General features: G+C 43.7%; 1 protein-coding gene across 1 annotated transcript in view; it reads left to right on the top strand.

The window, feature by feature from the left end:
* Positions 1-14,262, top strand: part of HECTD4 (HECT domain E3 ubiquitin protein ligase 4) — a 426,162-nt gene that overhangs the window by 379,083 nt on the left and 32,817 nt on the right. The window contains exons 9-24 of the mRNA XM_042441405.1: positions 866-1,064; positions 1,700-1,819; positions 2,414-2,518; positions 2,957-3,120; positions 3,893-4,126; positions 4,830-5,022; positions 5,229-5,333; positions 7,164-7,252; positions 7,460-7,635; positions 8,246-8,381; positions 8,475-8,616; positions 9,250-9,416; positions 9,976-10,122; positions 11,627-11,811; positions 12,613-12,766; positions 13,194-13,474. Of these exons, the coding sequence (XP_042297339.1) occupies positions 866-1,064; positions 1,700-1,819; positions 2,414-2,518; positions 2,957-3,120; positions 3,893-4,126; positions 4,830-5,022; positions 5,229-5,333; positions 7,164-7,252; positions 7,460-7,635; positions 8,246-8,381; positions 8,475-8,616; positions 9,250-9,416; positions 9,976-10,122; positions 11,627-11,811; positions 12,613-12,766; positions 13,194-13,474 (2,597 nt within the window). The remainder of the gene's footprint in view (positions 1-865; positions 1,065-1,699; positions 1,820-2,413; positions 2,519-2,956; positions 3,121-3,892; positions 4,127-4,829; positions 5,023-5,228; positions 5,334-7,163; positions 7,253-7,459; positions 7,636-8,245; positions 8,382-8,474; positions 8,617-9,249; positions 9,417-9,975; positions 10,123-11,626; positions 11,812-12,612; positions 12,767-13,193; positions 13,475-14,262) is intronic.

The raw sequence follows: 14,262 nt of genomic DNA, 5'->3' as shown, positions 1-14,262 counted from the left end.
AAAGAAGCCGCAAAAAGTGGGTTCTTTTTGTAACGCCATTATGATGTCGCAATGCGCAAATGGCGCACTTGTGACATCATAATGGCACTGTGACATCTGGACGCTATGCGTCCAGCATGTAACAATGGTGGTGCCCATCTGTACAGGGCGCTGTCATTTTGACGCCCTTGTCACATGCGAGGGGCGAGGGGCGTCTTGAAGCGTCGCCCATCGTACATGAGGAAGGCGTCCTATTCCGTCCATCTGGACTGGGCCATTGCTTTCCTGTCAGGAGCTGAAACTGATAAATCCCAGTGAGTTGAATAACAATTATGCACACAGAAGCCTGGTCAAAAAGAGTTTTGAAATGGTAGGAAAATCTGTAAAACATGTTTCAGTAGAACTGCAAGTCAAATGAGTGTTAGCCCTGCAAGCAGCAATTTTTCTTACTTAACTGCCTTCAACTTTCACACATTTGTCTTCATTTTAAAGCAGAGGTGGGCAAAATGTGACCCAGGAGCTTTTTTTAAAGTGCCTCCAAAATGCATGTGAGGCATTTTCACCATGCTTTTGCCTCCTGGGCCTTTAAAAAAAAAAAAAGGAGATGACTTCCATTCATTTCTGCTGTTAAAAAATGGTCTCCCTTGGGCCTAAAATGGCTTAGCGGAGTCTAATATGGCAAAAATCCCTCCTTTCACAAAGGGACATTTTGGGACAAAACTTTAAAAATTTATCGGGGGGCAGGGCATCCCTCCAGGAGCTCCTGAGGGGCTAATGTAGCCCTTTACCTTCCCACAGTTGCCCACCCAGTTCCAAAATACTGTGGATGAATACATTCTGCAAAGTTACTTCTTTTGCTGATACTGCTTTTTCCCCTTTGTGCCAGAATGCTAGAAGAGAAAGAAGAGCCAGGGTTCCTTACTGGCTTGAAAATCCCAGCTCCTTGGGCTGCTGGGAAAACAGTGGAAACAGTTCATCCTGTTCGAGACAACTACAAATTTAAGGAAACTGTGCATATTCCGGGAGCTCGTTGTTTGTATCTGAGGTTTGATAGCCGATGTTCCTCACAGTATGATTATGACAAGGTAGGTGTGGGCAACGGTGGGAAGGTAAAGGGCTACATTAGCCCCTTAGGAGACCCTGGAGGGATGCCCCCCCCCCAAATATTTGCAGTTGGAAGAATGTATTCTTTTGAAGGAAATAATCAGATAAATTATTTTGAAAATGCCAGATCCATCACTTCCTTTTAAAGAGTTTGTTCCCAATGTTGTTTTAACCCCACAAGATGGGTTTTGTAGTATCTGGAAGTGGGGCAGTAGAGGAAGTGGACTGGAAGGTGTTGTTACCCTACCCCACATTGTTGTGCAACTATACGGAGGAGATGAGGGAAATAGCAGATCCCTCAACCCAAGAAATTATAGAATGGGACAGGAGGCCCACTTGGTCAAAGCCACTGGGACAGAGGTAAACTTAAAAGTCAGTGGTGGTCCAGGGGAAGTTATTCACTCCTCTTGGTTTGTTGGAGGACTGGGATGAAAGACAGTCCAAAGGAACAAAATATGAAGCCACTCTTTGCTTCATGGTCCGTGTCTATATAAAAGATAGTACTTTCTGGTCTTCTCAAGCAGTTTATGGATTGATTCCACTGTTCAAAACTGTTGTTAAGCATGCATGGTGTCTATCTCCCTGCCACTGAACTATTTCTTTCATGTTTTTGAAGTTGGTGATATATGCTGGCCCCAACACAAACAGTCGGAAGGTGGCTGAATATGGGGGCAACACCCTTGGATATGGCAGCCGCAGTGTCTTAGGAACTGGTTGGCCCAAAGATTTGGTAAAGGTACAGAACAGCCATTGTCTGTCTCTCTCTCTTTTTTCTAAACTGTCAAAAGTGATGCAAGAAACAACTACTGTTGATAGTGACCAGAAGCAAATTTGGGGATGGAATTGACTATTGATTGGCATGCATCTAGAACAAGGTGTGGCGCTGCTGTGTGCTTCCCCAAGTCTTGCAAGTGTTTTCTGGAACCTCAGTATAGCACGCTCTTTACCTGTTTATTTATTACTTCAATTTTATACCATTTTCCGTGCCTTTCCTTTCTTAAAAGCTTGGGATAGCTTCTATCTCCCCCCACCTTTCCATTTTATGCTCACAACAGCTCCTCCAGGTAGATCAGGGTGAGAATAAGGGAGCAACATTCATTCGTTGTGGTGGGTGGGACTGGTGGTGGCGTAGCCAATGGATCTGGAAGGAAGCATCTTCCCCACTCTCTAGTACAGAGCCAGCTCTGTTCAGTCACTGTAATGCCTTGACCGCCGCCCCATCCCCCCTTGGGAAGTCATCAGGCTATAGCACATGGTAGTTGGTACTCAATATTTGATTGGCTTCTTTAACAGAATCTCTTTTCCCCCCTTTGTCCTTTGAAAACATAAGGTGGAAGGGGACACTGTTACCTTCTCTTTTGAAATGAGGAGTGGTCGAGAACACAACACCCCCGACAAAGCAATGTGGGGCTTTGCTTGCACTGTCCGAGCACAGGTAAGCATGCAATGTTTAACATGCATGGGAAAGTAATAAAAATAAGCCTAAATATGGTACAAGGGGAAGTGGGGCAAGTAGCTTGGACGGCTTCTCACAGAGGTCTCAGTATGAAGCTCCAATGCAAATCAGGTTACATTAGTAAAGAAAGATTATTTTGTCTCCCTTTCTTGATAAGGATAGCCATTTTTTTCAAGGTTGGGCTCTGTTGTGTTTGCTCTGGTTTTAATGCTCTTGGCATGCTAAATACTCCAAAGGTACTGGTTAATACAAATTAAAACAGCAATAAAAAATAAAAGTCCAGCTCATGATACAAGTCCTGTTTCCCCTGAAAAATAAATTCTCAGAGGCCTGCCAGGCTAAAAACGTATTCATGTGCATATAAGTAAAAGCAAATAATTTTGACTGTTGTATACTTTCCCTCTGTCTGTGCTGAAGGAGTCCTCAGAAGATGTGTCAGGAGGATTGCCCTTCTTGGTAGACCTGGCATTAGGTTTGTCTGTGCTGGCTTGCTCTATGCTGAGGATACTGTACAATGGACCAGAAATAACCAAAGAGGAGGAAGCATGCCAAGAACTTCTGAGATCCAAACTTTTACAGAGGTAAGTAGCATCAATATGGCTGAGTAGAAAAGAAGCCTGCCTGCTGATTCTCCAGGCAAGGTTTCTCTTCCTTGTGTGAGGACCAGACTCATCCTGAGGTTGGAGCTCCATGGTCAGATGTCTTTTTCGTTATTTAAAAGTAGTCAGCAGGGAAGGGAGGGAGGTGAGTTTGCATTGGGGCTGTGTTACTGATCTCTTCACTGGACCTTGTCCCAACTGACATCACAGGTGCATCCAAACTACCTTTGCAGCTAGTTGCAGCATTTTGTGTGTGTGCCAAGAGAAACAAATCAGTGCGCCATTTTGTGTTCTACCAAGAGAAACAAATCAGGTGAAAGGGTCCCCCAATGCCACCAAAGGGGAAAAAATATTGAAAGATCTGATTGTGATCCTCCTATGTCACATCTGCTTTGGCTCTGTAATATAGTAAGGCTGAGATGTCTGCAAGTTGGGTCTTTTTCTTAAATGCATTGATTAGGCAAGCCAAACAATGATTAAAAAATGGAAGTCAAAAACAAAGGAATGCATAGCACATAGGCAATAGGGAAACAGTAAGCCAATGCTCTAGCTGGTGGTGGTTCAACGGAGAAGCTGTTTTATGGTTATAGCAAAAAAAGGCTGTTTTCCTCTGCAAGGAGTTCAAAATACACAGCAAGTACTTGAATTGGGCTGTTTTCTAATCGATGTTGCTTTGAGAATGCTAGAGCTATTTTAGATTCAGTTAACATGAGAAAGTCTGTGGAAGCATTTCTCCCTCTGGTTTGTGCTCAAGGTGCCAGTGGCAGGTGGAAGCCAATGGAGTCATCTCTCCAGCCCTCACTCCGAGCCCTTCCCCACTGCCTCTCACCATTGAGGAAGATCGCGAATTCACCTATCCATCTGATGTCCTTGTTCCCCCTGTTGGCCACTACTTTGAGCTGCCACGGATCAGGCTCCCTCCGGGAATCATGATCAAACTCAGGGAAATATCTGGCCGCGCTCGGCCCCAGTTTAGACCCAGCATCAGGTATGTGGCAGCTTTTCATTGCCCCTATTCTTTCTCTTAATGCAGGCTCACTTTGGGTCTTCTGTCGCAGGCTACTGTCACATGCCTTGTTCAAAATAACTTCCTTCGAAGTCAAGAAACAAAAAAAGGGCTTAATCCCTCAGTAGTCATTGCTGTAAACTACATTTATGATGATATTAAAATATATATATAGTGGTTGAATACTTGCTTAAATGTGTGTGTTTTTTTAGCAAAATGATTTCCCCAGTATAGTTTTCATCATCTGAGTCTGTTTCCAACTGTCTTGATCTAATGTCCCCCTTTGTTCTTATTATTTTATCATTTTATTCTTTTAGCTTTGTTTTATTGTGAAACACCATGGTAGTTTAAATTTAAAAGTAGTTTATAAATGTTCAGAAGTAATTAAATAAGTGACATATGTACTGACAAACTAGGTGAGGGCTGTTACCCTGTTTCTGGAGTTTATGGTCCCTAGAGGTAGGGATACTGAGCAGAAGAACAATAACAGCAGAAAAGTAGCTCTGTGGTTTGCTGTACATTTGGAGATGAAACCATGGTTTGTATTCTAAACTGTGGGTGGCAGAAATCATGATTTAATATGAATGAAGCCACCAAGTACTACAGATTTCTGGCCCTTTATGCTGCTTTAATTGTCAAGTACCAAGTGACCCAATGTTTTATTTTTGGTTTTCCCCTTCATCAGGGAGGTGATCCAACCTGACATAATGGAAGAAATGGTGGTTTCATGTGTGATCAAGCACTTGAATCTGGTTGACGCCCTCCAGTCCCTCATAAACTTCCAGTATCAAGAAGAACATGCAGAGGAGTATGACTTGCTCTGCAAAATTATGGGCGAAACCTTTAAGAAGCTAAATGCCATGGAAAGACAATTGCAGGTAGGAAAGCTCCAAAAAGCAATTTCCTGTGGGGTCTGGGCGGGGGGGGGGGGGGGGGAGAAAAGATTCTGCAGCTTTTAACATTAAAATATGTGTTCCCCACGAAATTATTACTGTTCTGAGTGCACTCTGGTTTGTCAATTTGCCCTTAACATTTGAGAAGGCGACAGTGATCTGCTGCTTTCATGTTCATTTCTTTTGGCCAGAGTGTTGCTGAACTGGAACAGAAGTGGCAAAGTGAAGTGGAAGAGGCCATGCATGGGAAGCTGGAGAACAATGTGCCCTTCTTTTACGATTATCACTTTAATGAGGTAAGCAATGCATACTGTCCCCCAGGAGCACCGGTAAAACTCAGATAGGGTTTTTTTCCTTCCCTGAATCATGATATTCTTTCTCCCTTCCAGGAAAGCATTGTGCCTAGGTTTATTAGGGCCTGAGGGTAAATCACACCCACACTTTAAGACTCTCTGAGTGACCCTGGACTGAAAGAGGCTGTAAATTTTGATTGCCGCTGCTTCTAGGAATAGCTAGTTTCGACAAGCATATGCATAAAGGAGAAACTTCTTCTCCATAGTGTTTACAAGGCTTTTCCCAGTATGCACAGTAATAATAAAACAAAGCAATTGGGAATCGCTAATATGAGTGAATTGCAAGGATGGCTGCCAGAATTTTAATGCTGCTGGAGAATGGAGCAATGGATCAGATTCTGGCGTACATTCAGTCTTTGGATAGAAGGTGGGGGACCCTAGAGATTTTTGCCAGTAATAACTGTTGTGCTAGATCACGTTAGGGTCCCTCTCCCCAGCATCCTAGTCTCAGTGGTAACCAGTCAAGTGCCTCCGAAAGATTCACAAGCAGGATATTATATTGATGGCCATCTCTAAATTGGTTGACCCCAGCCCAACATCTACCACTCAGTCAATAGACTGCCTCTGAACATGGAGGCCTACTGTATATACTCATGTATAAGTCTAGAAATTTTAGTAAAAAAATTGACCCCCAAAAACCGAGTCAACTTATCCATGGGTCAATGTAAATACTGTACTTTAACTCTTATTAAAAAAAATAAGGAACCATCCCTGGTGAAAGGCAAGAGTATAATCTGTCCTGGAAGCACCGTTTCCCCTCTACTCTCTCCATCCAGCCTTTACTGTGAGCACAAACATTTATGCCTGCTGATATTTTCTAAGTTTTTGGCATTGTTTTACTTTGCTTATCTTTTAGATCTGTTGTTACATGCCCTTACCCTTGACTTATCCATGGGTCATATCAAAATCCATAATTGTGGCACCAAAACCTGCCCTTGACTTATACATGAGGTTAACTTATAGTCAAGCATATAGGATTCTTTTTACCATATCAGCAGCACAGTATTCTGTGTGTTTATCTGGGAACCAGTCTCGTCGTTTTTGGTGAGACTTACACAAGAAGGATATGTAGGAATATTTAGAATTACAGACTGAGCACCCCGTCCCCATTCTGTGGCTGTGCTGTGTATGTTTGGTCACCAGTTAAAATCAAGTATGAATGCTTTGTCCATGGAGCCCTTATTGTTTTGCTATATGGGATAATCAGCCAGGGAAGTTTTGCATATGAGATTGTGAAGATTCATGTTTTGTAGATTTTATTTTTACCTATTCTGAAGGGTGGTTTTGTCACTGCCGTTAGGGCAAGGCTCATGTTCTTCCTGACAGTAAGGGCTGTCTGACAGTGGAACACACTCCCTCGGAGTGTAGTGGAATCTCCCTCCTTGAAGGTCATTAAACAGAGGCTGAATGGCCATTTGTCTGGGATGCTTTGATTTGGATTTCCTGCATGGCAGGGGGTTGGACTGGATGGCCCTTGCGGTCTCTTCCAACTCTATTATTCTATGATTCTATGATGGTGGATCCTCTTGCTTTGGGAAGAAAGAGAGGAGTTTACCGCCCTGGTTTTTAGAAGGGCGGTATATAAATAAAGTTTTATTATATTATTTATTATTTACCTTTCTATTTCAGCTTGTGCAATGTGATCCTGGATGTGTTTACCAATGAGGAAGGGTGACATGTCAACTGGACGTTTTCTGTTCTTCTAGTTTTTGATCAGCTAACCTTTAAACAATCTCTTGAATCCCTTTTTTGTACATTTTTCCAATTCCTTAGAGCAAAATGAAAGAACTGGAACTTCTGTGCTCAATGAAGGAGATTTCGTTTGATGGAAGCGACCTTGAGAATATGGTTATTTCACTAAGGTGAGTGGGATCCCTGAACTTCTCAGAGATCTTGTTTTCATGCTCTTTTGACTGGGGGGATCGGGCACATTTGGGTTAGCTTCCAGGCCCTCATTTTCAGTCTGAGGTTCCCAGTCTATAGTTTTTCTCATGCTGCAACCTCCTGGAGGTCTAATGCACACAGACCACTTGTCTGGCTCTTTCAGATTTACCTCTGCTGCTTTTTAGGGAGAAATTCATTCAGGAAGTAAACTCTCTGCACCAGAAGCCTTTGCATCCCATGGGGAAAACAAAAACGCTGGTAAAGAGCCTGATGAACCGAGCAGAACTGCTGTTGCACGTCACCATTGCTGCCCAGTCTGGCCTCACCAGGAGTATATCTGGCACACCTGCAGAGACACCAGGTAATGGACGGAAGCAAAAGAAAGGCAAGCTTGAACAACCTGCTGTCTTTGATGCTTCCAGTGTACTGTTCCCTGCAATTCACAAAGGGATTTAGACCACATATCTTTTCCATTTTCTTGTCTCTTTTTCTTACAACCCACTCATCCTTGGTCAAATATAAACCAATTTATTCCTCCCAAAACCTGAGAGGTATTGGTGACATTGCAGACACTAACCCAGCCAACACCCCCCTGGGACTCTCCAAATGTGTTGGGCTGCAAATCCGATAATTCCACAGGCAGCTACACTAGACTGCAGGCATCCTCTTTTCCTCTTTATTTGATGTTCTTTTTGTTGCCTGTTTTATTGAACCCTTTCCTGTATTGCTATGTATTTTATATGTTTGTCTTATTATTTCCTAGATTGTACGTCATAGGCAGGTTTACTCTTATCTATTTATTGTTTGTATGTACAGTGCTGTGCAAATCTACAGCACTAAATAAATATAAATAAATAAATAAATAAATACAGGCCTTTCCCCATTCCAAACTGAAACACAGCAGAAGCCTGCAGCTTGGATTTCTTCACATTAAAAATTGAGTCTCCTTTCCTCTTCTCTTAACACCATAGCTTGCAAGTCTGCATCAGAAACTAAGGTGATATCCCATGCTGTCCGCCAGCCTGTTTTTCTCCGCAGCATGTCCGCACCCTCGGACCTTGAAATGATTGCCAATGAGGATCTGGAATTCACTAGGTCAAGCCAAAGGTATACCAGTCTTAAGGTTATAGCCTGTTCTAACCAACCTCTGGGTAGGTAGTGGGTGCTATAGCAACATCTCTTTCCCTCTCCCCTCCCCAGGCGACGCCACGTTACTAGTCACAGAAGTAGCTCCTTTACTCTTCTCCAGTCTCTGACTATTGAGGACAGCCGAGATAAGCCCACCTACAGTGTTTTACTGGGGCAACTGTTTGCTTTCATTGGGACCAATCCTGACCAAGCAGTAAGTCATGCCAATTCCAAGGTTACACTCTGTGTGTGTGCATGGGTTGCAAAAAACAACAACAACATTTCTTGTAGTGCAGTATAACAGAAAACTGATACACATAATACAATAAGGTACCACACAGAAAGCAATGCAAACTAGTAAGCTATGAGAAGACACCTGACTCTATGTAAAGTATTACAGAAGATGCTAAGATACCTGGGTAAATTGTCTGACCCCACAAAACTTGCAAAGGAGCACCAGACTGTTTGTTGAGGGGAAGGTGTTCTATATACAAGGTCCTCTCTTCAGCCACAATGTGATTTTCTCAGTGGCTGGAGATTCAAGATTGAAGGGTTTGGGTAGACTGATGCTGTAGAACGTCTGAGTGCAAGACAGTCTTGTGGTCCTAAATATCCTAGTTTCAAAGTTGAGCTTCCTAGCTAAACAGGGATTTGTAGCCATATTCCATCCATCCCATGGTGTGCGACACCCCACTTTTTACTAGTAAAGAAGAACCAGCGCCCTTCAAGGAAGAGGCTATGTTCTTGAGGGACGGGGCCATCTCATCCCAGATCAGTTTGTCAAACAAGAAAGAGTGTTGGTACTCCAGCAGGGAAGCCATAAGACTCATCCATATCTTTCTCACAGGTATCGAGCAGCAGTTTCCTTTTGGCTGCTCAGACCCGTTGGCGCCGTGGGAACACTAGAAAACAGGCCCTGGTACATATGAGGGAGCTCCTGACAGCGGCTGTTCGCGTTGGAGGTGTGACACATCTTGTGGGCCCTGTCACAATGGTACTTCAAGGAGGCCCAAGGTCAGCACCTCTCTGTTGAATTCCAAGCTGTTTGGAATGGGGAGAGTACCCTTATGCGCCATCAGCGTTGTTTGCAGATGTGATTCCTTTGAGTCAATTCTTGATACGTCAGAAGTACAAACTTACCCTGAGTTTACATCCGTGTAACTGACGTGGCTTCTGTGCAATTCGTCTTTTTGGTGAGACACAATAAATTTTCTTTGGAAAGATATTTCATCCAGCCTGCCTCTACCCCAGCTTATAGCTCCTAGGCTTCCTTGTGGAGAAGCCATGAGTGGATCCTCCACCTATGTAAGTCAAGAATGTTAACGCCCCAGTGATTCTCTTCCTCCTCCATTCCCTTCCATAGTTTTTCCTGGCTCAGATTGGATTTTATCTTGCCCTTTCACATTTATCTTGCTGCAAGCAGTTGTTCCCTATGGGGAAAAAACTCTCTCTCCCTGCCTCTCCTATGTAACTCACTTTTGAACCCTTCCTCCCATTTCTCTGAGGAATTTCAATTAGCTTCTTCGTGAAAACCTTTTGTGTTATTGAGCTCAATTGTTTAAACTTCCCACAGAATTGAAGAACTCACTTGTGGTGGGATGGTGGAACAAGTGCAAGAAGCCTTTGGGGAGACCATGACTTCGGTGGTGGCGCTCTGCGCTCGCTATCCCATCGCATGTGCAAATAGCATTGGCCTGTTGTGCACTATCCCATATACCAGGTAAGCACATCCTCCCAAGAGCAGGCAGGTCATCTGTTTGCTGCAGATTCTGTTATACCCGGGTAGGCAACCTTTTTGAGCCGGGGGCCAGGTTGCTGTCCCTCAGACAACTGGGGGGGGGGTCCGAAGCCAAAAAATAAGTACAGTGGTACCTCGGGATACGAAATACCCAGGTTACGAATTTTTCGGGATACGAATAAATCCCATAGGGATTTATTGTTTCGGGTTACGAAAGTTTTTTCGGGTTACGAAAAAACTCCGGCGCTGTTTTAAATGGAGCCACGGCAGAGCCGCGGCTTTTTTCCCCATTAGCGCCTATGGCAATTCGGCTTACGAAGGTTTTTCGGGTTACGAAATTAGCCGCGGAACGAATTAATTTCGTAACCCGAGGCACCACTGTAATTAAATAATTTTTTAAAAAATTTAAATAAATAAATAAACCGGGACAAACGTAGGACAAAATTTTCAAATGGAGGACACTTTTTTTTAAAAAAAATGGAGGACACGTGAAAAAATTTGCTGAATTTTTGAACAAATGTTAATATAAATGCATGTTTCTGAGGCTTCTATAGATATTTGCCCCCCTTACCCCCACTTGCCTGCTGCTTGCCCCCCAAAGGCCCCGCGCGAGAGGTCCTGCCACCAATTGCCGCTGGCGCGGGGCATTTGGCCTCTCACGCGAGGGCGCGGAGCCAAAGGCTGCTTGCACGAGAGGTCCTGCTGCCGGCGCGGGGCCCTTGGCCTCTCGTGCGAGAGGCCAAAGGCCCCGCGCCGGCAGAAATCGGCAGCAGGACCAGGCTGGGGCCGGTCCCAAGGCCTCGCCAACCCGGATCCGGCCCGCGTGCCGGGGGTTGCCGACCCCTGTGTTATACTGTGTAAGTTATTGTTTCCCAAAGGGAAGCTTTCAAGCAGTTTAGACTATTTGATATGGAGTTTATCCAATTCCCTTGTCCTGTGTTTCTGGTTAGACTGTCACTGACATTCTTGAGTTAGTATGGAGACTACAGGACTATATACAGTATATTGAATGCTACATAGAACCATAGTTGTTTATCTGTTTCTATATAATTGTAGAAGAGCAATGCTTCAGCACTACTGAAAAGTTGTGTATGGAGAGGGCCAACGTCATTCTGCTGATTGAGATGGCTGTTGTTATCCTGCAATTTTCATCCAGTTCAACTCAAAATTCAACTGTGGATCATGCAGCATTTAGTCTTTGTAATCATAGCTTGACAATTGATCTCAGTATTCAGAATCTAATTAGAAGAATGAAAGTAATCGAGTGAGAGATACTGTCACTTTATGCAGAGCAGCAAAGTAGAAAATTAAATATTAAGATACTGTACATATTTTGTACAGTGAGAGTCAGTGTGATGTAGTGATGTGAGTGTTGGACTGAGACTCCAGGAGACCCGGGTCTGAATCCCATATTGGGAAGCATAAAACTTACTCTTATACACACACACATACACACACCACTATTGTTGTTTGTGTTTCTGGTCAGGAGCGAAGAAAAATGCCTGGTGCGAAGTGGCCTGGTCCAGCTGATGGATCGGTTGTGTAGTTTAAGCAGCCAGGCTGAATCCAGCTCTAATGAGAAACAGACCAAGAAGCAGAAAGTGGCGACCATGGCTTGGGCCGCATTCCAAGTGCTAGCCAACCGTTGTGTCGAATGGGAAAAAGAGGAAGGTAGGTGGAATGATGGCATGCCTGGTGCTGTCTGGGTGGCAAACGGTAGTCTGGTAGAGAGAGGGAAACTTTGAAGTGAATTGAGTTGTTCATGGGCACTCTTTGTCTAAAGCCCTGGAGTGTTGTTTAATTTCATAAATGTATAATTGAAGAATGAGAAGCCAAGAATGAGTGGCACTCCAACTTTTCCATTTAGGATAAGTTCTTCCTCCCTCCATGGTGGGGCCTGTATGCCTGGGGGGGTCTTTTGTTAGGGACTGGGAATAGCCAGCTCTGAGCAAAGACTTCTGTTGGGGAGGAGGTGCCAAAGGAAGGGGCAAAAGCCACCATCTTGAAGGGAAATTCATTTTCCCCCCTGTGGTAGTGATGTTATATATTGGTGCCTGTTCTGTTATCTGGAACAAGTGCCTCATGTACTGCATTCTGGTACCCAAGTGTTCATTATTACAGCTGGGCTTTCTCCCCAGAGTGCCAATTTCACCACTGCTTTTATGATGTTGAAATGGCATAGCATTGAATATGTTGGCTTTTGCCCTAGACACAGGCTTGCAGCGTACACCAACAGAGCTAAGCCAAGGCATTCTGAGGTTGAGTATTCCTCCTTCTATAAATACACCTAATATGAGTCCTTACGGTTCAAACTTTTAATTTTAAGAAAGCACGTTGAAAACACTTTGTTCTTTTATTTCACTCTTTGTAACCTCCAACTCCAAATCTTACCTTGATAGTGTTTAAATGGCTTCTGACTGCCCTGCAGTTATTCTCCCAGCAAGCACCATTCCTCTTGCCTTCTCTCTGCAGGTGGGTCCACAGAGGCTGTCCATTCTGGTCTGGCACGTCAGGTCTCCAGTCTCCTGACCAACCATCTGGCACGTGCCACAGAGTGCTGCGGCAACCAGGCAGCTGGCAATGATGCCTTGCAAGATGTCCTCAGTCTTCTAAATGACTTGTCAAGGTACAGGCTGGTTATGGAAGTAGAAAAGGGTCATTTAGCCCAAAAGAAAATTGAAACATCAACAACAAAATCTGGTAAACCTGGTTTGGCCGGGACATACTGAAAACAAATGGTTGTCATTCATAACCGCCTCCTAGACCCCCTATTTCTAGTCTCTCTGCTGTCCAGTTTAGGAACTACATTGGGCATTTCTGGCTGGCCTGGACCTCGGGATAGATAAAACGTCTCGTCGCTGCCTGACTTTGTGTCTAAGTCAGTACTTTTCACAATTGCATTTTTTATATATGGAAATTGGTGTTCCATTTTTATTATTGTAAGCCCACCTCGATCCATAGGGAGAGGCGAGAAATATAAATAAACTTATTATTATTATTATTATTATTATTATTATTATTATTATTAAAGCTATTGGTTTGTCTTTTTCCAGGAGTCACATTGGCAAAGCAATACTGAGCCAGCCAGCCTGTGTGTCCAAACTTCTCTCCTTGCTCTTGGACCAGCGTCCCTCTCCAAAGCTAGTCCTTATCATCCTTCAACTCTGTCGTGCTGCTCTGCCCCTCATGAGCGTCGAGGATTGTGGGAATGTGGAATTGCCTCCCTGGAGTTACTCTGTGCCCTCCCTGAACAGCGAGCAGGATGACCCTAGTGACCCAGCTTCCAAAATTGCTTCCCTGCTTTTAGCAAAACTGGCAGATTATGTAGTACCAGGTAAGGCATGCAGTTGGTTGTTGTTGTTGTTGTTAACATAATGTGGGTTAGTAATTATGTTCAGCTATCATCTTGGCAACATAAGCAAGGAATTCGCTATGATAATTCAGGAAGTATTATGCTTTCATGGGCTACCTTTTTATAACAGTTTGGAAGGTTCAGCAGATTTACAGCTTGCCTTTGGAGAAGGCTGAGTCATTAGGCATATGTTGCATTGGTTACTCAGTGCCTGCCCTGGACTTGGTCTCCAAATCCCTCAGTGGCCTGGGCCTAGCCAACCTAAGGTCACCTGTGTCCCTGTTGTGTCCTGACCTTTTAAAAATCAAGTGGGAATACCGTCTTTGATTTCTTATATATGCACCAAAGACCTTACTGGCATTCAGAGAGGTTTTTTGGTAGCTGCCTTTCAAGTCTTGAATTCCTTTCCTCTGGACACTATGCACTTCAAGAATCTTGAGTGCATAAGATCCATTCAGGCTGCAAATGGGATGAGCCATTTGCAATGCTCTCAGAAAGAGAAAACCAAGAAATAAAAGGAAGAAGTTCATAGTCCGTTTTTTGCTATTCTAGTTTTTTTGCTTGCAGGGTGCATATATAATGGAAAGCTTTCAAAACAAATATCCCTTTTATGTACTCCCTTATATTAACCCTCCTTTCTAGAGATGGTCCCTTATCCTTATAAAGGTTCTCATAATAGTTCCTAACAGTTTCTTTTAATTTATCCAGGTGAGTCATCAAATTTTCTCCTTTTTTCATTTTCGGTATTGATCTCTTCTCTTTCCTCTTTT

Source organism: Sceloporus undulatus, chromosome 10 (assembly GCF_019175285.1).
Source record: "Sceloporus undulatus isolate JIND9_A2432 ecotype Alabama chromosome 10, SceUnd_v1.1, whole genome shotgun sequence".
Lineage (NCBI taxonomy): Eukaryota > Metazoa > Chordata > Lepidosauria > Squamata > Phrynosomatidae > Sceloporus > Sceloporus undulatus.
This window is presented reverse-complemented; position numbering and strand designations above follow the sequence as displayed.